Source organism: Hippopotamus amphibius, chromosome 11, assembly GCF_030028045.1.
Source record: "Hippopotamus amphibius kiboko isolate mHipAmp2 chromosome 11, mHipAmp2.hap2, whole genome shotgun sequence".
Lineage (NCBI taxonomy): Eukaryota > Metazoa > Chordata > Mammalia > Artiodactyla > Hippopotamidae > Hippopotamus > Hippopotamus amphibius.
Genome location: NC_080196.1, coordinates 50312684 through 50335727, shown reverse-complemented (window position 1 = coordinate 50335727; position 23044 = coordinate 50312684). Strand labels below are relative to the sequence as shown.

Here is a 23044-nt window from a genome sequence, read left to right as displayed (position 1 = left end):
GGGTTTGAACAAACCTCTATAAATATTATGTCTCTAAGCCAAGATTTTGTGAGGAAAGTGTAGCTATAGTTTAGGAATGTTATGGTCTTTGACAGTGGCTTGGAGTATAGCTCTTCTTCCTGGGTGAGAGCCATATGATATTCAACTGAGCTTGGATAGAAAGGATAGAAGAGCTCTTATACTTTGACAGGTGATATTTATTCCACGCAATTGTGCTCAAAGCCTCAGATACATTTTGGCTCAGTCTACCCCACACACAAGCTTCCTTTTTCTTATAAATTCTATTTCTACAGTATAATTTGACTCTGTCCTACCCATTCCATTCTCTTAGCCCCAGCCAGATTGTACCCGTGTTTACCTTTTAATTTTATTATTGCAGTGTTTTCCTAGTGTCAACACCTGGTCCTTCCCTTTCTTATTCAGCCTTCCCACAAACACCTGAATAAATTTTGAGATTAACATTTTTCAGCTTTATTTGCAAGGATACAGTCTTAATATAACAATTGGGAGTTACCTTGGTAGGTAACTATCCCTACCATGTGATTATTGCCAGAAAGAGGGTACAGATTAGATCTATGAATCTGAAGTCATCTTTTTTAACAGCAAGCCTCAACTTGCCTGTCAGTATTACCAGAACTCTTCCACTACTTGGAGCTGCGGATGGTTTACACAGCTTGCTCTGCGAAGATGTTGTACTGTAGACCCACAGTGTGGTGATGCCTCTGAGTGTGTACAGACCTAAATTTTTTCTGAGAGGAATCCAGCCTCCAAATAGAGGGGATTTATTCCATGTGGAGTGAGTAGGTTCTCTTCAATTCTTTTCAGCTTCCTTAATTTGACACCATCCATCCAAAGCCAAGTGTGGCTGATGGTTAAAACATAGGGGTCATGTATAACCTGCAGCAAAGAAAGCCACATTCCAAGTCCTTGCCAGGGAGTAGAACGATTCCAAAGTCACTGCTCTTCATACCTTTCAGAACCTCGGCTCTGAGAAAATAAAATGTGGGGAGAAGTATTTGGATCTTGTGCAGTATGTCCATTCTCCGTGGTTCATCTAAATTATATTCCTGGGTTAACCTGCGAAAGCTGTCTTACTTGGATTACTGTGTCCCACTGACCCCCTGAAAATAGCTTTTCCTGAAGTATGCACTGGCATAATGCCATTCACTTACATTTGAAAGAGTCTATGATAAATAGCCCTTGGAAACTTGCTCCCTTACTTTAAAGCTGCTGTTCATTAAGATTGCACAGTATCCCTCCCTTTCAGACTTATGGGAGCAATGTCCCTCTTGCCTCCATATTGGGAATTATTTTTCCACGCATCTGGTTTGTTTTCTTACCTAATGGACACAGGGAATCATGTAATCCATTGCTAAACAACTCTGATAAATTTTAATGGCATTTATTTTATTAGCCTCACTGTACTTTCCCTTCGTCTCATTTTTCTCACTTATTTGGTACTACAACATTTTATACAAGTTTGGAAGCTGCCTAAAATCCTTTCGGGGAGCAAGATGAGCTATACTTAAATTCTGCAAAGGGAAACTCCTAATATATTATTTTCCCAGTCAAGAGCCACAACACAAAGACTGCAGAAATTAAGACTTAAGACTCATCAGCCTGTGTTTGAGGCTACTGCAGTATAATCCTCAAGCTACTTTAACCAACTGTTATTCCTACTGTCTCCCCCCATGACTCTGTTCTTTCACTGGTCATAATTCTTTGTAGGATGTATTTGACTGTGAGCACTTCCTTTCTTGTCTTGCTCTTGCTGCCTTTCAACCTGGAATTTCCTCCCTGTCACACCTGCAGTTTCTGTTGGTCAAATCTTACCTATCGGTAATGGTCTATCGCTTCCACGAATTTCTTTCTGATTTGCACAGCCGGATGTGATCTCACTTTATCTGGAAAACTCTCAAAGCCCTCTGTGGGCTCCTGTTGTATAGGTACTTGTACATTCCTCACCATTCTCTATCCCATTTTTAGATTGTAGGTCCATGGAGGTTTGGTGGTCAAGGACTGTGCCATTCCTATTATTTCTGGTGGCACTAAAGCTCAAATTTTTGATGAAAGTAAAACATTTTTTTATTGAAGTCTAGTTGATTTACAATGTTGTATTAATTTCTGCTGTACAACAAAGTGATTCAGTTATACATAAATATACATTCTTTATATTCTTTTCCATTATGATTTATCACAGGATATTAAATATGGTTCCCTGTGCTATACAGTAGGACCTTGTTGTTTATCAATTCTTTATACAGTAGTTTGCCTCTGCTAGTCCCAAACTCCCAGTCCACCCCTTAATTAAATAAAGACTCACCCTCAATTAAAGAATTCATCATTGACTTTTACTCCAAATCAATGTGGAAGACAAAATGGGGAGACAATATTAAGCAAGTCAGGTGCCTGCATTTTCTCTAAAAGGTCTAAAAGTTTGGACATTCTCCCCCAGAAAGTTACTCTAGTTAACTGTCATCCGTTAGCAGGATTAGCACAGCATCCATCTGATGGGTTTTGCTGACCCAAGCCTTCACCTACCTTAATCTGTTCTCTCTATAGCCACCAGAGCCACCTTTCTACCACACATGACCTGGCTGCCGTCCTTCCACAGCTTTCCAGACATCAGCCTCAGCCCTCAGCCTGTGTACACAGCTCTTCCTGAGCCTGGCGCCTGCTGCTGCCGACTCGCCTCTTAGTCCTCCTGTGCTCCAGGCAGTGTGCACTGCTCTCGGCTCCCAGGATGGGCCGAGCCCCCAGGGTCTTCATATAAGTGAGAGTATGGTAACTCTGAGCAGTCCCTCTGGCTAGGATGATGTTTCCTTTATTCTTCAACTTGATGCTTTCTCAGCAGGGACCTGTAGCTGGTTGTGCAGGGCTTGTTTCAATATTTCCTTCTCCTTGGAAGTTGGCCTTATCCTTCCAACTTGTCCTAGAGTTACAAATTTTTCTTGTTCCCTTAGGTCCCTGGGATCATCTCGATCATAAAATTTAACCACACTAAATCATCATTTTCTGCTTAATTACCTTTCTTTTCCTCTAGAGTCAAGACTGTAAACCCCTTTAGAGCAGGGGTTACTTCTATTTACCTTATTTCTCTATGATCCAGTAGTATCGGGGTAGGTGTTTAACAAATATATATTGATTGAATAAATAATGCCTACAAGTAAGAATACTGATTGGGTAGAAACACCTTGTGTATAATCCTAACCTTACCTTCCAAAGATGAAAATAGCAAGAGGAAAACAGGTTCCAAATTCCCAAGAAGTTTGGAAATTTGGATGAATAACTACATATAGAGGGCTTTCTGAATGGGATAGGAAAATCTCATGAACAGGAAAGTAAGAGAAAAGTGAAAGGATTTGGAGAAAGCAGAATTATTAAAGAAGATCTTTATATGAAATAGTTTAAAATATTGGTGGAAATCTACAATGCATCTAACTGTTAGAACTATAACTACCCTTCATCAGTACCACTTATCTGGAACATTTCATTTTTGTGAATTATTTTCCCTAGATAGTCATCACATTGATTTATCTTACTAACATCATTATAATGGATTCCCCAGAGTCACCTTCTGAAACTACTTTTATCCCTTTTCGTTGTCCAGGTCCCTCATATGGACACCACTGCAAACATACTGGTCACAATGACATAGCGTTTTTGCCTCACGTGTGTGTGTCATTTCTTAAACCAGTTCTTCAGTGGCACGTGTCATGCCTTTGGCAAATTCTCTGGAAGACACGTATCCAAGTGCCCCACCATCATTGTGAATGGTAACCAGGACAAGTAATGGCCTTTAGCTTTTCTTCATTAATGAAATGGAAAAGCGCCATACCCAATCCATTAGTGACGCACTATTATACAGAAAGCTTCCTGAAAAAAGGCAGCCAGCCAGTGGATGTAAGGCCGTTTCCCCTTAAATAGGATTTTCAACCAGGATCAAACAGGGCACCCTTTCATCTAGCAGGAAAGTTTGTGCTCTCTTCCCCCTTTCTCTTTCTCATTTTGTTTTGTCCTAATTTATCCTGACAGCCCATAAGGAATGTAACTGTTTTCTAAATGACATTGAAAATTCTTGAAGATTAACAGTATTCATAAAGAAAAGAATATCAATTAGTCTTTTGGAAACCTTTCTCTTTGTTTCTGTCTGTGGATATTAGCTTCTTGAATTTCTTATCCTCAAAGAGATGTTTTCCCCTTGATTTTTTTTTTCATTATAAAACAGGATATAAATGTAAAATAAGTAGCCATTCTGTTTTTTTTAATTATTATTATCATTCTTTTAGTACTCATGTAGTAAAACTCTCCTGTGATTTTCATTCCTTTAGGAAATTATGTTTGATTGATGGCCTTGAACTCAGCTAGTTCAGGCAAGACTTGAGGGTTTTTTAATCCCCTAAACTCAATTGAATTATTTTGCCCTTAGCTGATACTTTATAAGGTGCCTGCTTGCTTTAAAGCTCACATCTTTGTCATTTGTACTTATTACCCAAGCCACTTAGACTTCAAGTTCATTTGAAGAGCTAATTCCACAAGATGCTAAAGTGCACATGTGGGTATACAGCCCAGGTCCTAAAATACCTTTCCTCAGGAATTTCATGAAGGGTGGAATGCAACCACTCAGCCAAAGCAAAGCACATCAGCCTTACGGGCCTTTTTCTACAATTGCTAATTTATGTGTGACAAAGATGAGTGTGGAAGCAAGTCATACAACTGATGCATTCAAGCCTGGGGAAGGGCAGTGGGTACTGTGCGTCACCTATTCCGCACCACTGTCCACGCCCAGGGACAGAATGAGAAGACAAGAGAGACTTAGAAATACAATCCCCAGGCCCCATCCCAGACATACTGAATCCAGAACTGGCCATCCAGCCCTATCGTCTTTAATAGCCCTCCAGGTGGATAAACCACTTACAATAATGGAGAATTAAACTTATGATGGAATAAAAGTAGAATTGCTTATCATCCTCTATTATTCCAACTTTTTCCTTCCTTCCAGAATTTGGTCATATAATGTTGTTGTCGTATATGATTTCCTTCCTTCTGCTCTAAGTGTTTTTAAAGGCCAATGGAACTGTACTTAGGTTGGAATCTGAGTAGAGTGGGTCCTTGGGAGAAAGAGACCGATCCCTAATTGAAATTACACAGTATACTCAAAACCATCAGGGCCCATGGCCTGTAATGATATATTGAGGGACTCCCAGGACAGAGAAGCCATGTGAACTGCCATGTGGGTGTAGTGTATGTATTCACTAAAGCACAGTTAGTTCCCAGGAGATACCTTTAGGGTTATTAAGACCCCCAAACCAAAATGGGAGCTCAAGCCCCTCTCTTAATCTGGAGGGGAGGGAACCAACATTGTTTACAAACATTACAGCAGTGATTCCTGGGTGTGAAGTGCTACTTTTCCCCTTTCTAGTATACTTATACTCATACTCCATACTTCAGGGAGGTCTTACTAATATAATGAGTTTTGACTCCATTTTTAAAAGGACCTAGGACCACTATATATATATATAATAAGAGTCTTGGGCCTTTTAAAGGACTCATGGCAGCCCACGAGTCGAGGGAAGGACTCATATATTGCCGACAAGCATCTTCTTCCCTAGCGCATTCCTTTGAGCCTCTAGTAATTAGGACAGTAACTAAATTGGTCTTTTTTATTTTCCATTGGTGTCAAATACAGCTAAGAGGATTACTTCGTACTTGGATATTAAAGCTCTTTTTGTAACTGGCAGCAATCTAATCCTGATTATTCACTGTTTGTATTTCTAAAATACATAAAACTAGAAACAAAGCTTTCAGCTGAGCCCCTAATTTCACACCCAAGTTGACCTTGGTTGTCTACAGACTCACTGTGACTCATGGCTAATGAAGACAATTGTACTTTTCTCTCTTCCTCTTCACCCTCCCCCACCCTTTGCCAGTGCCTGCAGAATCCTGGGTAGAATTGGGAAGAAATTTTATTGGGCATATATTTACTTACCTCCAGCACCTTTCACAATTGTTTTCAGTTCCTTCAGGGATATATGTTTTTTCCTATTTTATTCTCCTTTTCTTAATGCAAGATTCTCCAAGGAAGAATGATAAAAATTCAGGGTCCTCAACATAAATCTATCACTTATAGTTAATTAATCTTTTGATCATGTATGTGGATGATAGATTTCCTTGGAGAACATATTTAAGCATAATTTTCCAAACAGCCCCTAGGGTAGCAGATTTAAAATTTTGTAGCATATTAGAATCACCAGGTGAGCATTAAATATTAATGCCCAGGCCACACTTCAGGCCAATTAAATCAGGTTGTCTGTAGGTGGGACCCAGGCATTAGTATTTTGTTCAAATGGCTAAGGTGATTCCAGTGTAAAGCCAAGGTTGAGAACCAGGGTCCTAGAGGCTGCTCTTCCATCTCATGAGCTATTACTGTAAAAAATTTAAAGTGCTGAGGTCGAGCACATTTAGGAAGTGTAACAAACTGCATTTGTCTTCTTAGAGATGCTTGTAGATTCATAATAAATATTTGCAAACTAAAGATGGAGAAGCACTGCAGGGGAAAAAGCAGTGGATATAAAGAAGAAGGAGGGAAAAGAGAGAAAGGAAACCTCTCTCCAAGGAAAACAAAAATACCTGTTTGCTTGGTTTATTCCATCATTTTCCAAATTTGTTGACTTGGAGTAAACAAGACTGTGGACTATCTGTAAAAACTTCCTCAGAACAGCATTCCATGGAATATAATTTGGAAGATGCTGAATAAAAGAAATCCAGAGGAAAGCCTTTTCTTACAGTGCTCATTAAAAACCTGTGGATATCCAGGGACTTCCCTGGTGGTCCAGTGGTAAAGAATCTGTCCTGCAATGCAGGGGACACAGGTTGAATCCTTGGTTGGGGAACTAGGATCCCACATGACGTGGGGCAACTAAGCCTATGAGCCATAACTACTGAGCCTGCACACCTCAACTAGAGAGCCTGCATGCCACAAAACTGCAGATCCCACATGCTGTGGAGCCTACACCACAACTAGAGAGAGAGAGAAAACCCACACGCCACAACTAGAGACAAGCCTGCGCACCACAGCCAAAGATCTTGCATGCTGCAACAAAGATCCTGCATGCTGCAATGAATATCCCCTGTGCCACAACTAAGACACAATGTAGCCAAAAAAAAAAATATATATATATATATATATAAATATATAAATATAAAACATGCAGATATCCTGGTTTGTTTCACCCTCATGAGGCATTTGTATTTAAAATAGCTTATTGAGGTTAGCATACAAGTTCAGAATTTACACAAGGTGTCTGATAGAAATAGGATACTTGGGTCCTAGGCAGTATATGAGATTTAGTTTAGGAAAGTCAATCTCCCCAAATCCACAAAACAAACAAGTTAGATGAATGGTACCTGGAGAGTCCCCACATGTAGTAAACACTGGAAAGACTTGGGAAATCCAATCAGGTAAGAAAGTGGAGTGATAGGATCACAGAAACATGCCAGGATTCCTGAGATATGGTACTCAGTGGCCTGTTCAAGGTCAGTACAAATAAAGGGCTAGTTTGGGACTAGTCCAGATCCCCACACTCCACTTGATAGTCTCTTCTCCTAGGCTTTTCTAAAAACCTAGAATTTTATACCCCTGGGGCCTATCAATCAACTCTAATCCTATAGTTTCTGCTTCCTTTCATCAAAACTAACCTCAGTCCATTTCTCAGAATTCTCCCAGCTCCTTCTTGAGGGCTGGTTATATGGTAAAATACCAGTTTCTGACTGAGTTAGCATTTAATCCCAGGGTGGAATTTTAGGCACTGTGGTAGATTGTTTCCACGTGAGTTGCAGGGCAATTGGAGAATGATGGTAGGCAACCTCCACATGAGTTTCTTCAGAGATCTCAAAAAATTCTAATTAATGTCTCCTCATTAGGAAAAGTTCTTGAGATGCTGTAAATAGTAATGAAAATATTTAAAGTTACTAGGCAAAGTGGATTCAGATAAACATTTGAAAGGGACAGCCAACTCTCAGTGTCAGAGAAGGCTCTGTAAGCAACTGAGTTTTATTGACAGGATAAGAAGACCAAAGGCTCTCCTAGATAGCTTCCTCTACAGGAGGGCAGACAGCAGTATCAAGCAGTATCAGCAGTATTTCATCTTGTGGAACTGAAAGCCATACCCACAGAAAAATAGAGAAAATGAAAAAGCAGAGGACTTTGTACCAAATGAAGGGACAGGATAAAACTGCAGAAATACAAATAAACGAAGAGGAGATAGGCACCCTTGCAGAAAAAGAATTCAGGGTAATGATGGTGAAGATGATCCAGGACTTTGAAAAAAGACTGGATGCAAAAATCAAAAAGTTTACCAAAGACCTAGAAGAATTAAAGTGCAAACAAGCAGAGATATGCAACACAATAACTGAAATGAAAAATACACTAGAAGGAACCAATAGCAGATTAACTGAGGCAGAAGGGCGAATAAGTGACCTGGAAGACAGAATGGTGATCATCACTGATGCAAAAAAGAATAAAGAAAAAAGAATGAAAAGAACTGAAGACAGCCTAAGAGACCTCTGGGACAATGTTAAACGCACCAACATTGGCATCATAGGGGTCCCAGAAGGAGACGAGAGAGAGAAAGGACCTGAGAAAATATTGGAAGAGATTCTAGTTGAAAACTTCCCTAACATGGGAAAGGAAATAGCTACCCAAGTCCAGGAAGCTCAGAGAGTCCCAGGCAGGATAAACCCGAGGAGAAACACACCAAGACATACCGCAGTCAAATTGACAAAAATTAAAGACAGGGAAAAGTTATTAAAAGCAACAAGAGAAAAATGACAAATAACATACAAGGGAACTACCATCAGGTTAACAGCTGATTTCTCAGCAGAAACTCTGTAAGCCTGAAGGGAGTGGCATGATATATTTAAAGTCTTAAAAGGGAAGAACCTACAACCAAGAATACTCTACCCAGCAAGGATCTCATTCAGATTTGATGGAGAAATCAAAAGCTTTACAGACAAGCAACAGCTAGGAGAATTCAGCACCACCTAATCAGCTCTACAACAAATGCTAAAGGAACTTCTCTAAGCAGGAAACATAAGAGAAGAAAAGGACCTACAGAAACATAAACAAAACAATTAAGAAAATGGTAATGGGAACATACATATCGATAATTACCTTGAATGCAAATGGACTAAGTGCACCAACCAAAGACACAGACTGGCTGAATGGATACAAAAACAAGACCCATATATATGCTGTCTACAAGAGACCCACTTCAGACCTAGGGACACATACAGACTGAAAGTGAGGGGATGGAAAAAGATATTCCATGCAAATGGAAATCAAAAGAAAGCTGGAGCAGCAATACTCATATCAGATAAAATAGACTTTAAAATAAAAAATGTTATAAGAGACAAGAAAGGACATTACATAAAGATCAAGGGATCAGTCCAAGAAGAGAACAATTATAAATACATATGCACCCAATATAGGAGCACCTGAATACATAAGGCAAATGCTAACAACTATGAAAGAGGAAATGCAAGGCAGAAACAGAGACACAGATGTAGATAACAAACATATGAACACCAAGTGGGGAAAGTGGGTAGGATTGGAGGGGAATGAATTGGAAGACTGGGATACCAAATTGTATACTCTAAATATGTACTGTTTATTGCGTGTTAACTGTATCTCAATAAAAGTTCTTTAAAAAAGAAAAAAAAGACCAAAGCCCTAATAAGCAAGGTAACAAAGGCCTGTGCTACCCCGACCTGCTGTTTCTGGCCAGTTCTATCAGAGCTGATGATGTTGTGTACTTTTTAAAGTCATTTTTTTATTTGCCTAATTTCCCCTTTCAAATTCATATGACCTTCTCAACCTCAAGGAATAATTAAATACTCAGCTCAAAAGGGTTTAATTAAAAACAAAAATGTATTGATTCATGTACCTGAAAAGTCATAGAAAGAGCTGGTTCAAATGATGCCTCTAAAACCTGTATTCTTTCTACTAAGCTGTGTATCATCTTCACAGCCTCACATCTGATAAACCCGGCCTACCCCCCCGCCCCAGTCATTGTCAGGGTAGCAGTGATGTCCTTACATGCTCCTACTTACATGCCAAGGGAAGAGAAAAGGTAACTTCTAGAAGTTTCTACACACGCAAAAGAGTGTTTTCCTCTCCCAGAATTTCTAATAAAACATTTTCTCTAGTTTCATTGGCTCTGCAAGTGTTATTTTCATCCATTTCTGGACAGGGGATCAGGGTACACTAACTGTGGAGTCAATCACATTTTAATTATATGGTTGGGGAAGGGGGTGGGGAGCATAAGAATTCCCAAAGGAAATACAGGTTACATTGGGAAGGGGAAGGGGACATTGAGTGGTTGAAAATAACTGGTCACTGCACCTGCCCTCTTATCATTCTTCATACCCTGCTCTTTAGAATCTACATTTATTATAGACTTTGGTTTTTCACTTTTGATCTTGGGCCACAGTTTAGTCATTGATAACTTTTTAAGTTTCTTGTTTTGTAAATATCCTGTAGATAAGAATTAAGGATATTTGTTAGGAAATTAAAACCCATATATTTTTGTTTTCTATAAGAGTGCCTGAAATTCATCAAGGAGGAGATTGGTTTATATTTGCCACTATAAGTCTCATAACATCTTTTATTTTACATTCTTTTTTTTAATATTCTTTCCCATTACAGTTTATCATAGGGTATTGAACATATTGCTAGTTCTCTGTCCAATAGAGTAGGACCTTGCTGCTTATACATTCCATATATAAAAGCTTACATCTGCTAACCCCAACTTCCTACGACATCCCTCCCCTAATTCCCCACTTTGGCAACCACAAGTCTGTTCTCTACATCCGTGAGTTGATTTCTGTTTCATAGATAGGTTCTTTTGTGCCATATTTTAGATTCCACATATAAGTGATATCATATGGCATTTGTCTCTTTCTTTCTGACTTACTTCACTTAGTATGATGATCTTCACTTGCATCCATATTGCTGCAAATGGCATTATTTAATTCTTTTTTAAGCTGAGTAGCGGTTCCATTGTATATATGTACCACAGCTTCTTTATCTGTTCATCTGTCGATGGACATTTAGGTTGCTTCCATGTCTTGGCTATGGTAAATAGTGCTGCTATGAACATAGGGGTGCATGTATCTTTTTGAATGATAGTTTTGTGTGGGTATATGCCCAGGAGTGGGATTGTTGGATCACATGGTAATTCTATTTTTAGTTTTCTGAGGAACCTCCATACTGTTTTCCACAGTGGCTGCACCAACTTACATTCACACCAACACTGTAGGAGGGTTCCCTTTTCTCCACAACCTCTCCAGCATTTATTATTTGTAGACTTTTTAATGGTGGCCATTCTGAACAGTGTGAGGTGGTACTTCATTGTAGTTTTGATTTGCATTTCTCTAATAATTAGCGATGTTGAGCATCTTTTCACATGCCTAATCTGTATATCTTCTTTGGAGAAATAAGACTCATAACATCTTAAACACAGTTGGCTTTCATAAATATTTTTGAATGATATGTGGGAAACACAGTTCCATGGTCAAAAGAAAGAAAAACAGGACCTAAACTCTAGAAAAATCTGTAGTTAGCATTCTAGGGAAAGTGTCCCTAGTTGCCTGTGAGTTTGTAAAGGAGCGTTCCCAGGCCCTACACAGAAGCTAACATCTTCTGGGATATAAAAATCAGGGTCAAATGGTAGGACCAGGCCAAGGAAAATCCAGAGATGAAATTAAGAACAGTTGTTATCTGTATTGATTTTCCTTTCTGTTTGACCTTGACTGCTTTACTTCTTCTATGACACCACCCTAAAAAGTGCACTCTGGCCTTCCTCTTCATATTTTTTTTAATAAGCATTACTTTTATTTCTTTTTGGAACTGCTTCTTAGATGCTTCTCTCAATGATCCAATCCTTTATTTCTTATTTCTCCAGTAGATGGAAAGTACTAAAATTTAGGGCAACTTTTCAGTCTTTTTTGAGTCAACTGTATCCAAGTCTATTTTCTCTTTTTCAAAATGTAAGCCAGATGTCACTGGATCCCAAAATACTTTGAAACCAGATAAGATTGTCTGCAACCCCCAATCCCATGCCCTTTAGAAATCCATGGCTTTCTGCAGTATGTGTTTAAGTTTTCAAGGCCATATAGTCACCTCTGTCTGCTCTGTCTACTCCACACTGTGTTGATTCAGATGTGAAATTCACCCCCTTTCCAGTTTTCCAACAAAAATCCTACTCAAAATAACATTAGGGAAGACTCAGATCATGTTCAGTAATGGACACATATTGGACATGTAAGCAATTTCAAACTGAGTATAAAGCTGCATCCCTGTGCTTAAAATGCCCTTCAGCGCCACTTCCTCCCCACCCCCTCAACACCATGGGATTCCATCAGCCCTTCCCCTCCACGTTCTCCTTGGCACCTCTCTCTTCCCAATTTCCTCTAGCTCATCCAGACTTCCTCCCTCTCCATCTTTCTCAGAAACGTAAGCTCCCTCCATTTATAACTATCTCTTCATGTACATTGTGTCTGTTACCCATGCCTTAGGAGCCTCTGTTGACACCAACTGTCTTATCAATGTAACTTCCAAGAGAAAGAAATGAACATTTCCTGCCTAAGCTAATTTCTGATCCTGCCAAACTATGGAGATAATGAAATTTCCATACTGTCATAATAATAATAATAACAATAAAAATAAAATTAATGACAGTTCCTATCTATTAGGTTGTTAGTATATACCCAGCTCTATGCTTAGAGCCTTGAACGCATTATTTGACTAATAATTCTCAGAAAATCTTTAGGTATGAATGTTTGACTCCATTTTACAATGCACTAAGAGATTTATAGCTACAAATTAAGATTTCTTAAGATGCTGAACAACTCAAAGTAAACCACAAGCGGGTGGATTTGGATAAAGCTGAACGTAAGTGAGATGGTGCAGGTCACGATGATTCTAAGACCTCAATAGGAGTGGTTTGAAATTTACCCCAAGATGATGTCCATTGTTTATCCATTGTTTGACAGCTGTTATCAAACAAATTATTCTTCAATTTTTGTGGGAAAAAGTGGAATCTGAACTCTGGTACCAGAAGGTCTCTTTCCTGACAGTCCTCCTATCTCCTTGCTCTTAGCTCTTTAATTTGAACCCATCCTTGGAGGCAAGAATGGTGATATCTTTGGCTCAGCAGAAACTCCTCCATTATACTTTTGTGTTGACAAAGTTATATATGCTCACATGAATAGGGTAGTACTGTTTAAATCTGGCTTGTTTCACCCTAAATATGTATAGTTCCTAGAAGTACTTTTCTCAAATAGCTTTATGCTGTACTTTTGCAGTTTTCAACTTGTGTTGCTTTATATTTTTTCCTCCTTATTTAGAACATCTCTCCATCTTTCCTGCTTCTCCCCACTTCCTTTTTACCTTCACTTGCTCCCCACCCATCTTAGATCAGTCTCTAATGTGGATATTCTGTCTAGTCGAGTAGTTCAAGTTCCACGCTGGAAAGTCTCTTGACTCAAAACCAAACACATACAAAAGTGTGTGTTTGTTGACTCTTACAGAGACTGAACTTTGTTTTAAAGGACAATTTAGGGGCACCCTCAGCATTTCCTCTTGTTGGCTTTCATTGTCTACTCTAGTTCACTGGGATGGTTAGAATTTATGAAGTGTGGGCCTGAGATGGTTGATTGAGAGGAAATCTTTTGTGTGGAAATAGAATTTACTGTGTGTGTGTCAGCCTGGGTGAGTGCTTTTTCAGTTTGTCTGAGGTGTCTTCACCTAACCCAGTTTAATGCTTTAGTCGCAGACCTAAGTAGAAAACAACAAAGCTTTGAGGCACATTGAGGACTTGTCTATCTTCTTGACGAAGTTCCTCCATTCTTTCATTCCCAAAATAAAGAAGCAAACTCCGTTTCCTAGAGGAAAGATTAAGTGAGCCTTGAGAGGCTGAGGGTGTTAGTTGTTGGGCCGCGAGTTCGTGTAAGTTTCTGAAAGAACCACCCAGATAATAGGCCAGTTGGGTCATTTGTTAAAGTGATTTCTTCTTCTTGAAGCTTGCGGATTTAGAGGCTGATTTAAGTAAATGTTGATTTGATGTCAACAGCCTCTCTCATTTGAAGAGGTCACTACTTTACAGAGACTCTTAATTTTTTACAATTAATAAACCATAATAATAAGCAAAAATAATAGAGAATGTTAAGAAACAAAAAGGAGGGTATAAACAGATAGGAAATTTAAATACAACAAGGGAAGACTAACAAGAAAATTGTAATAATACAGTAGACCATATTAATCTATTCCTGGATATGGTGGTAAGTGTAAAATTGGCAGTAATGAATAATACATAAAATTAAATAGCTTTATATATGTGAGATCATAAAGGAGAAAGGGACTATCCAGGACATCCAATGGATTGGTAATGAAATCTGTTTTTTCTGGACTCTATCAGGTCCTATTGCTTAACCCATGCTTTAAGACTATAGTTTATGCTTATTTAGTGCTTGGCACGTACTAGGGGCTCAATGCAATTTTATTGAATGTTGCTAATTATTGGAATTGTGCAATGGAGCACCTTTGCCTCTCAGTTTCCTTAGTTTCTCACTTCTGGTGATCTTTTCTCTATCAGCCTTCCATTTCTTTTTCTTATCTTAGTGCACTGCCTAGAATCTCTAAACAATCTTAGAAGAGATGATACTGAACATCTTTATCTTATCCCCGTCCCCACTCCTGCCACTGCCAGTAAGCCCAAGGAGTCTTTCATTCCTGCTACTCCACTGTGAATATGCTTTCATGGTTGCCTCCATTCTAGTTCCCAGTTTTATCTGACTTACCTTTCTTTATTCCTGAGTGGTCTTTGTGGTCCATGGAATCTCTCTTATCTCTCTCTACATTTCATATTACCCATTACAAAAGAAAAAAAATGAGGAGAAGGGAGGAAAGAATTCATGATATCTATATGGAGTTGTTTCAAGTTCAAATTTTAAGACATAGTTTCTTAACCAGCTAAATTTCCATAGTATTATCTTTTATTTTTATTGCTACCACATGATCTGTGCACCTGCTCAAACTTAATGGGCTTTGGTTTTTTCCAGTACATTCATGAAAATTGCTTTTTACACACAGTTGAAGGCCTACATAGACTATGATCACTTGGGAATGACTACTTCTCCCTGTGGTGCAGTGGGTGAGGTTTTGTAAATTTCCAATCTGAGAACAACCTCCAAGATTCTTCACTGTCCCTATCTTTGCTGTATGGCAGCAACAAATGGGCCTCACCCCAAAATACAATGATGACAATCTGTATTTTTTGTTTAATAGTTTAATGCACATTTCTCTGGGTTATGTTTAGCACTATTCTGGTGAAAGTATAGGATAATATTGGCTACATACTCCTAAAAATTCTGAGCTCCCCTTTCTATCAAGCCTACTGACTGGTATTCTTCCATCTTCAGAAGCTTTTACTTCTAGTAGGTAAAGTCTGTGCTGCTATCTATATTCACATCTACCTACTCTTTAGGAATAATTATTTAATCACTCATAGCTGTCTACTTGTTATTTCTGCATCAGTACCTTAAGAAGTAAGTAGGCTATAAATTAATACTAACATAAAACATTATGAAAGGATATACTATTACTATTCTGGGAGGGGATCCACTTTCCTTTCCAACATTTCGTTGGCGGGAGTGGAAGAATTTAGGAAGAACTGAGTAGTAGAGGTCCAAGTAGGAATCCAGCCCTTGCGCCCTAGTGGGGGCACTCTTTCCTTTCAAGGAGACCCTCTTCAGCTCTCTTTTTCTCTATAGATGGTCTCTCATCCACTGAGTGACATGGAGAACTTAGAAGGCAATTCTTAGAATTTTACTCCAGGCAGCTGTTACTACTTAGCCAATGTAAGCATGTGGAATGATATTAATTTGCCATCCCACATCCCCATCTCTGAGATGACAGAATTTTGCAAATCCAAGAAATAGAACCCTCAAAATCCCAGAATACCTCTACCTTAGGTAACTCTGCCTCCCCCTGGGCCACTTACCGGATACTGATGAATCATAACTCAGGTTGTTCCCTATATCCACATGCTTCCTTTGTGAAAGGAAACTATATTAGATGGTCCTGACAGTGATTCACTCTTCATGCTGTTAGCATCATCCAGAGCAATTTCGGCTTTCTCTGCTCAACTTCCCTGTATCCTACTCAGTGGCTTTCTGGGTTTGATAGGACCTGGACAACAATGTGTGTTGAAATTTGTTAAGCTGACTTTTGAATGTTATAGCAAGGACTAGATGCACCAATTGAAAACCTACATAGTATAACAATAACTCCAAATGAACAAGTTTGATCAGTTATTTTAGGAAATTCCAAAAATTGAAATGTGGGGATTTCCTTACCACTCCTTTGCTCTACAGATAATTAAAAAGAAACATTTGCTCAGAGGAAATATATAAAACATTTTTTATTTGTTTGGCTTTGGTTGGGGAAGAGAAAGTAAATCAGGAATTAAAAATTTAGAGTTTTCACTTTCTGTTTATTCAGAAATAATCAATGAGTCCATAGTAACAGAAACAGTTTGTTCTACATTAAACAGGCAAAAACACAATTCCTCTTCCTCTCCAACTTCACCATTTTTTTCTCTCTCCATGTAACTGTCTTGGTGATGCAGTGTCTAGACTTCTTGGAACAAGTGATGGAGTCTGGAATTTATTCTGTGGGTTTGAAAATGGCTATTTGAGTCTCCTACATACTTCGATGTGAAAATCCAGTGCATTCAGAATATGTAAAAATCATCAAACTGTTTACCAGAAGAGAAAAGTTATCCATGAATGTCAAAACTTTATGCTGCTACCAACAGGAAAACATTACATACATTTATCCATTTTGTCTACACTATCTCATTGTAATATGTTTCCCATCAGCCACTGTATACCCCCAAAAATGCAAAATATTTTGTACTCATGAAAGAATTATGGAAGGTATTTTTTAGCTTTTGCAAAAAAAAAACAGTAAAATGAATTAGCTTAAAGGATAGACATCCATTCTTGTTTTGGTTTTAATAAATAATTCACAGAAATTTATCAAGTAAAAGGGCAGATTTTTTTATATCACAGGTCCTTCTTTAGGTTTTTGTCATTGATTATTTGGTAAGAAAGAAAGCAGTCTTAGGCACTGAGATCTAAACCATGTTTGTGCAGCCTGCATTATTAAGTCTGACTGTAGTTTATCTTTGCTTTTAAGGAAATCAAACTATGCTTGCAGAGAAAGTTCAGAGATATTTGTCACCAATTATCTAAAACAGAGAGTTGATCTTACACATAGCTATAGCCATTTCCTGTAAGCTCTTGTGCCTAATTTTATAAGACTGTCACTTCTTGAGGCTTTACCCTAGAAAATATATGTCTACCACAGGAAATTTTTATTGCAAAAGTATATCGAGAGATAATGGTCTTACGGGGTATAAAACTCCATAACATTGACTTGTTTAAAATAAGCCTATCCAATAATTTTAAAACAACATTCTCCAACTCGACCAGATTCTCTGTGACACCAAAAAAACAAAAAGCAACCAGAAATTTTTTTTTAATTAAAAAATACACATTCACAACACATTAAACTGAGCTGATCTCATTTATACTATAAAATCTCTATTAGTTCTGTTCAGAAGAGCTGCATAAAATTAAATTATAAAATAAGTTAAGCATAAAGGGTAGCCCTTCTAGAAGAAAATTAGAGATTCTGAGTGTAAAGTGAAATTTTAAAAATCCATGGAAATGAAATGACAATAAAATTTTAGCCAAGGTATTATTATCCTATATTTCTTAATTGGAACTCCAGTTATTAAAGTCTATTATTTTTTTAAAGCTGACATTATTTTACATGGTAATGATCATTAAAGCTCTTAGGACCATATTTTATTGCAAAAGTACTGAAGTAGACTGAAAGGTGAGCTGAATTTTGTGTCAACAAAATTGGAGTTTATTCCAGTAAATCCCAGTTTCTCAGCCTGTAAAATGGGTGAGCCATCCTCCCTAACTCACGGCATCCTTCTGAAGAGATAACTCTGAACTTACGCTCTAAACAGTTCAGTTTGGGCCACTTTCACAGCTTCATTGAATGCCTTGGATGGTGTGAAGACTTACTGATTTTACTGTACAGAACACAGATGGGGTTTTGAATAACTCAGAGTCATTTCAAGAAGCTTAGCTAAGAATCACAAAATGTTTTTCATTAACCACACTGCTTGAGAACTCTAGTTTGGCAAGGGAGGTCTAAAACTGAGGTGGATTCTCAGGTGAAGTCATGAATGCTGGTCTGTGTGGTCCCAGGCCATGTCCCTAGATTGAGTTCACAGAAGGGTCTCCTGAGCGATGCAGACAGTGGAGCAGGGGTGGGTGGAGTGGTGTCCAGTGACATTGTCTTCTTATGCAGAGGACACACACACTCACGGATGACAGTTGCAAAGTTTGGAACTACTAACTCAGGAATAGAAGGTACTCAAATCAGTACTCAAATCCTTTTGCTGGTATATTATGCATCTTAGAAAACCATGACCAAAGGGTAGAATGTGAGCCACAAGAACATTAACTCTGTTGGTGAAAATACATTCCCACTTGCTACAGATGTACTAGGATTTTTGATACTCAGTTAAAGAAACCTTTTCCAAAGTATATTCTTGAGTACTAGTTTTAAACAAAATCAGTAGGTGCTACCAAAAAAAAGTTTTAGAAACACTGATTTAAAATCTCCTTTAAACAGGCTTCTATTCTATCTCTATAGCAAAGAAGAGGATACATTATGCAGCATTGCTCAAATATATTGGAACACAGAAAGCTTTTTCTCTCAGTTGAGCTAACAATCTAAAAAAATACATGTAGGGAATACTAAATTAAGGGATATTTAAAACCTATATGACATAAGCAAACCACCTGTCTGAAACGGCCAAGAAACTGTTATCTCCAACATACTTTCTAGAGCAGTTTTGTTGGCAAAGCGGACACCTGCCATGGGTGCTAGATATGAAAAAGTATATGCCGAAGTGTGACGCCAGAGTTGTGTACTTATCTGAAACCTTGATAGCAGTCAGGTACCTCTGTGATCATTGTCTACTTAAGGACACAGGGTGGTGACGAGCAGAGTGGGCTGAAGTGTTTGTCTAAAGGTTATGCACGCAGTTTATAGGGGTGGGGAATTTAATATCTATAGAGAACTCAGAATTATCAACAGCTAAGAGGCATACAAGACTTGTAATTGGAAATGGAAGTCTTTCTTCTTGTGTCCTTTAATTCAACCATTGAATAATTATTTACTAAGTACTGGGCATTGTGTGGGGCATTGGAAGATGCAGAGACGTAACACTTGGTCCATGCCTTTAGGGAGATGAGAGTCTGGACAATTCTAATAGAAGAGTGATGAACACTGTGAGAGCACAGAGGATGGGGCACAGAAACCTCTGCTGATTTTCAACTATGAAGCTAAATTATTAATATCCCCAAGCACTGCAAACAACTGCCCTTGGTCCATGTCACAGGGTTGTTTTTGTGCAGATAGGAAGTGCACCCAGTTGCTATCAGAAGTAACACATGGATCACAGGCAGCAGTCTGGTTTGTTTGATTTAGGGTTGTTTCACTAAGGCTGTCTCTGTTTTTAGCAAATAGATGTAGTAGGACAGTGCTTAGTTTAGGATGGAGAAGCATTTACCCCAGAGTTGCTTCATTGCTGTATTTCTCCATGAAGAGTAAACAACAATATCTGATGAGCCAGTCTCCATTCACACATTTCCCACGATTCACAATTACCACGCCCTTTGGATACTGAAAGTACCAATCAATGCACAACACTGTAATTTGAGTTTTGCATATTTAGGCATGGTCTCGATATGTGAACTCAGCGAATTTAGAATAAAGAATCATGGGCTTGTGGTCCAACACCCATACCAAAGTGTTCCTCTAAAAACTTTGTGTATTGAGAAACCTTGTTTTCATTAGATGATTCTGGTTCTAAAATTTTGTGATGTTCAAGTTTAGAAACTCAGAAATATGGTTGATTTTGTAGAAGATTCCATTCTCAAAGAGTAGAACTTTGACTTTTCAGGGGATATATGTGTTAGAAATAGGAATATGAGTCATGCTTTTTGCTTATGGAGGTGGGCATACAATTTTTCTGGGACTTCTGTTTTCTGTTGCCAAAATACATGTTATCCCCAATACGTATTTCACTGAATACTACAATGGGTGAAAAATGATTGGACTGTTGTATTGTTCACCTGGATGAAGAAAATTTGGAGAAATAAAGGAGTGGAAAGGGAAATATGGACAGTGAAATGAACATGGAATGGGGGGAAGAAGGAAAAGTGACTTCAACATTATCTGGAACACTATTTCCTTTATAAATAAAAAAACAATCAAATGACAAAAATGATAACATTTACGAATTCTGATCGTTGCTAGATAAATATTTCTTACATTATTCCTCTATTTTACTTTAGTTAGAAAAGAAGTTATTATTCACAACATGATGATTCATTCATTCAACAAATAATCTGTTGAGAACCTACTATGTGCTAGCAATAAAATGGAGAAAAAAACACGTCATTCCTGTCTTCCTGGCATTTGTGTTTTAGATGTGAAAGTGAAATGTTGGGAGCTGATGTAGAATGTTGAAAAGGACAAAGTGAGGGGATGGAGTGAATGAACTTGCCCTGACATCAGGGAGGTGGGCTGCTGCTGGTACTGAATCAGTAAGCGATGACTATTCTGTGCTGATAGCAACTGCATTATTTTTGATCAAAATAGAGTTTGAGTTTAATCATGCATTGGCGGGGGGCCACACATCAAAAACAGTCTTATGTGATATCACTTTTCTCACTGGTTGCACGCCCAAGCTCACCTGCATTTTCCTTTGATTTCCTCTAGTATATGACTGCCGCCGCTCCTATGCAAGGGACCTACATTCCCCAGTACACGCCTGTGCCTCCAACAGCTGTTTCCATTGAAGTAAGTCTGTCTCTTCTTACAGAATGAGGTTAGGGCAGATATATCTCAGCCACATGCACTGGGGTTCACCATAACCCCCCATTTTGTGCTACTTGAAAATTTGAAGTTGCAAGCTCACTTTATGAAAGTATGTACTTTACTTGAACATACCTATGTTTTGCTTTACATATGACATAAGCAACTTCGGTATCCAGGTCTGAGAGGAGTGCCATTTTTATATTTAGAGAAAAGATCAAAGGTCAAATAACTACCCCATCAGATGTTAGCCACAAACACTCAGAAAACGGAAGGAAGCATTTGCAGCTGTTTGAATGAGCTGGTTCTCTGATGCCTTGTTACTCAATTGTGGTCCCTAGGCCAGCATTATCGTCATCACCTGAGAGCCTGCTGGAACTACAGCCATGTAGACCCCACCTGAACCTACTGAATCAAAATTTGCATTAGAACAAGATCCCTTAAGGATCGAGGTGCACATTAAAAATTGAGAGGGATTGGATTAAAGCACTGGTTCTCAAACTTTTCTGCATATTGAAATTATTTCAAGAGCTTTATAAAGTAGTGATGCCTGGGTCCTACTGCCAGAGCATCTCATGTGGTCTAGAGTATGGACTGGACACCAGGATTTTTAAAAGATGCCAGTGTACCAAAGGTGAAGAACCACTGCTCTCTCCAGTGAACCTTGACAGGACTGTGGCATCCTACAAACAAGAGAGAAAAACTTCTACCAATATTATTGCTACGGACACTGTGAATGATACAGTCATATTGTCCTTACTGGAAGACTTGTCCCTTACTTCTTTCTTTCCATTGGGCTGAATCCATTTCCTCTACACGTTATTTTACTGGACAGAGCCAGCAAGATGCACAGGAAAGGAGGTGGGCACAGGGCTACGTGGAGGGTGGTAAGACGCTTAGAGGCACGTACTTCTCTCTGGTTCTCACCATTATTGTTTCCTGCCCCCTTTCCCCTTCTCCTGATGCACATTTGCCGTAATGGTCACAGTGCATTTCTTTCATCAGCTGTGACTCCTCTGGAGTTCATGCCATTGCTCCTCCATGAGTTGGCCAGCCAGCTCATGTTGGTACCACTCAACGTGGGAGACCACCATGACTCCTCCAACCTCTGGAGCCACAGAGATTGGGTGAGATCTTTACCAACCATATTGGATCTTTTGAAATGTTTGTTTGCCTGTTTTAGGTGTGTGACAAATATTTGCTAGTACCAAGGTTTGGGAAGCACAGACATTTAAGAGGACAATATCATGTCATTTAGGAAACCAAGGAGGTCCAGTTTTTAAATCTTTTATATGTTCCAGACCTATGGGCCCCAGGGAATGTTTCAATATTAAAGAGGTTTTAATTGGCTTTTCAGAATTTCAAGAATATGTGATTAAAATATATGTTCTTTGCTATATTTAGCTATCAAAACCCATCTAGGCCATGAGAAAATTATGAATCTAGACGCTGGTGGTGACTTTAAGCAGAAATCTCTGCCACATATCTGCATTTCTTTATCTCTGGACCAAATGTGTGTGTTTATCAACAGAATTTGAGCTTTTTGAAGACTAGAAAATACGGAGACATATTTGACAATGTTGCTTATTGGGAACAGTCTAACTATAATTAAATCTGGGATTTAAGAAGTATTTCACTAAGAATTATGTAAGCGTGCCCTGATATATTGCCTTGAATTTGTGCTTATAAAGAAAAGCGTTGATTCATTTTCTATGTAAAAACACTCACTGAAAATTCACCAGGATCCACACAAGGCAATGCAGGTGGGAGGTTCAGGAAAATGCGTAATACCAACTAGTATGTTAGGAAAAAAACACTGAATTCATAAAGGGAGAATTTTCAGATTCTAAGGAACAATTTCAGGGAGTTTTTGTTAGGGACAGGGAGTTGACCAAAAAACCTACATCCCTGCAGAAGCCCATGGCTTCTATTCAGATAGAGTCCCTCCTTAGGGCTACTAATGACCAGACCTGTCTCAGAACAAACACACATTCTGAATGAAGACCAGCTAAA

At 38.6% G+C, this 23044-nt stretch overlaps 1 protein-coding gene across 7 annotated transcripts in view; it reads left to right on the top strand.

Annotated features, from left to right (window-relative positions):
- Positions 1 to 23044, top strand: part of RBMS3 (RNA binding motif single stranded interacting protein 3) — a 707061-nt gene that overhangs the window by 649204 nt on the left and 34813 nt on the right. For all 7 annotated transcript variants that reach the window (XM_057698459.1, XM_057698462.1, XM_057698461.1 and 4 more), the window contains one exon: positions 20936 to 21016. In XM_057698459.1, the coding sequence (XP_057554442.1) occupies positions 20936 to 21016 (81 nt within the window). The remainder of the gene's footprint in view (positions 1 to 20935; positions 21017 to 23044) is intronic.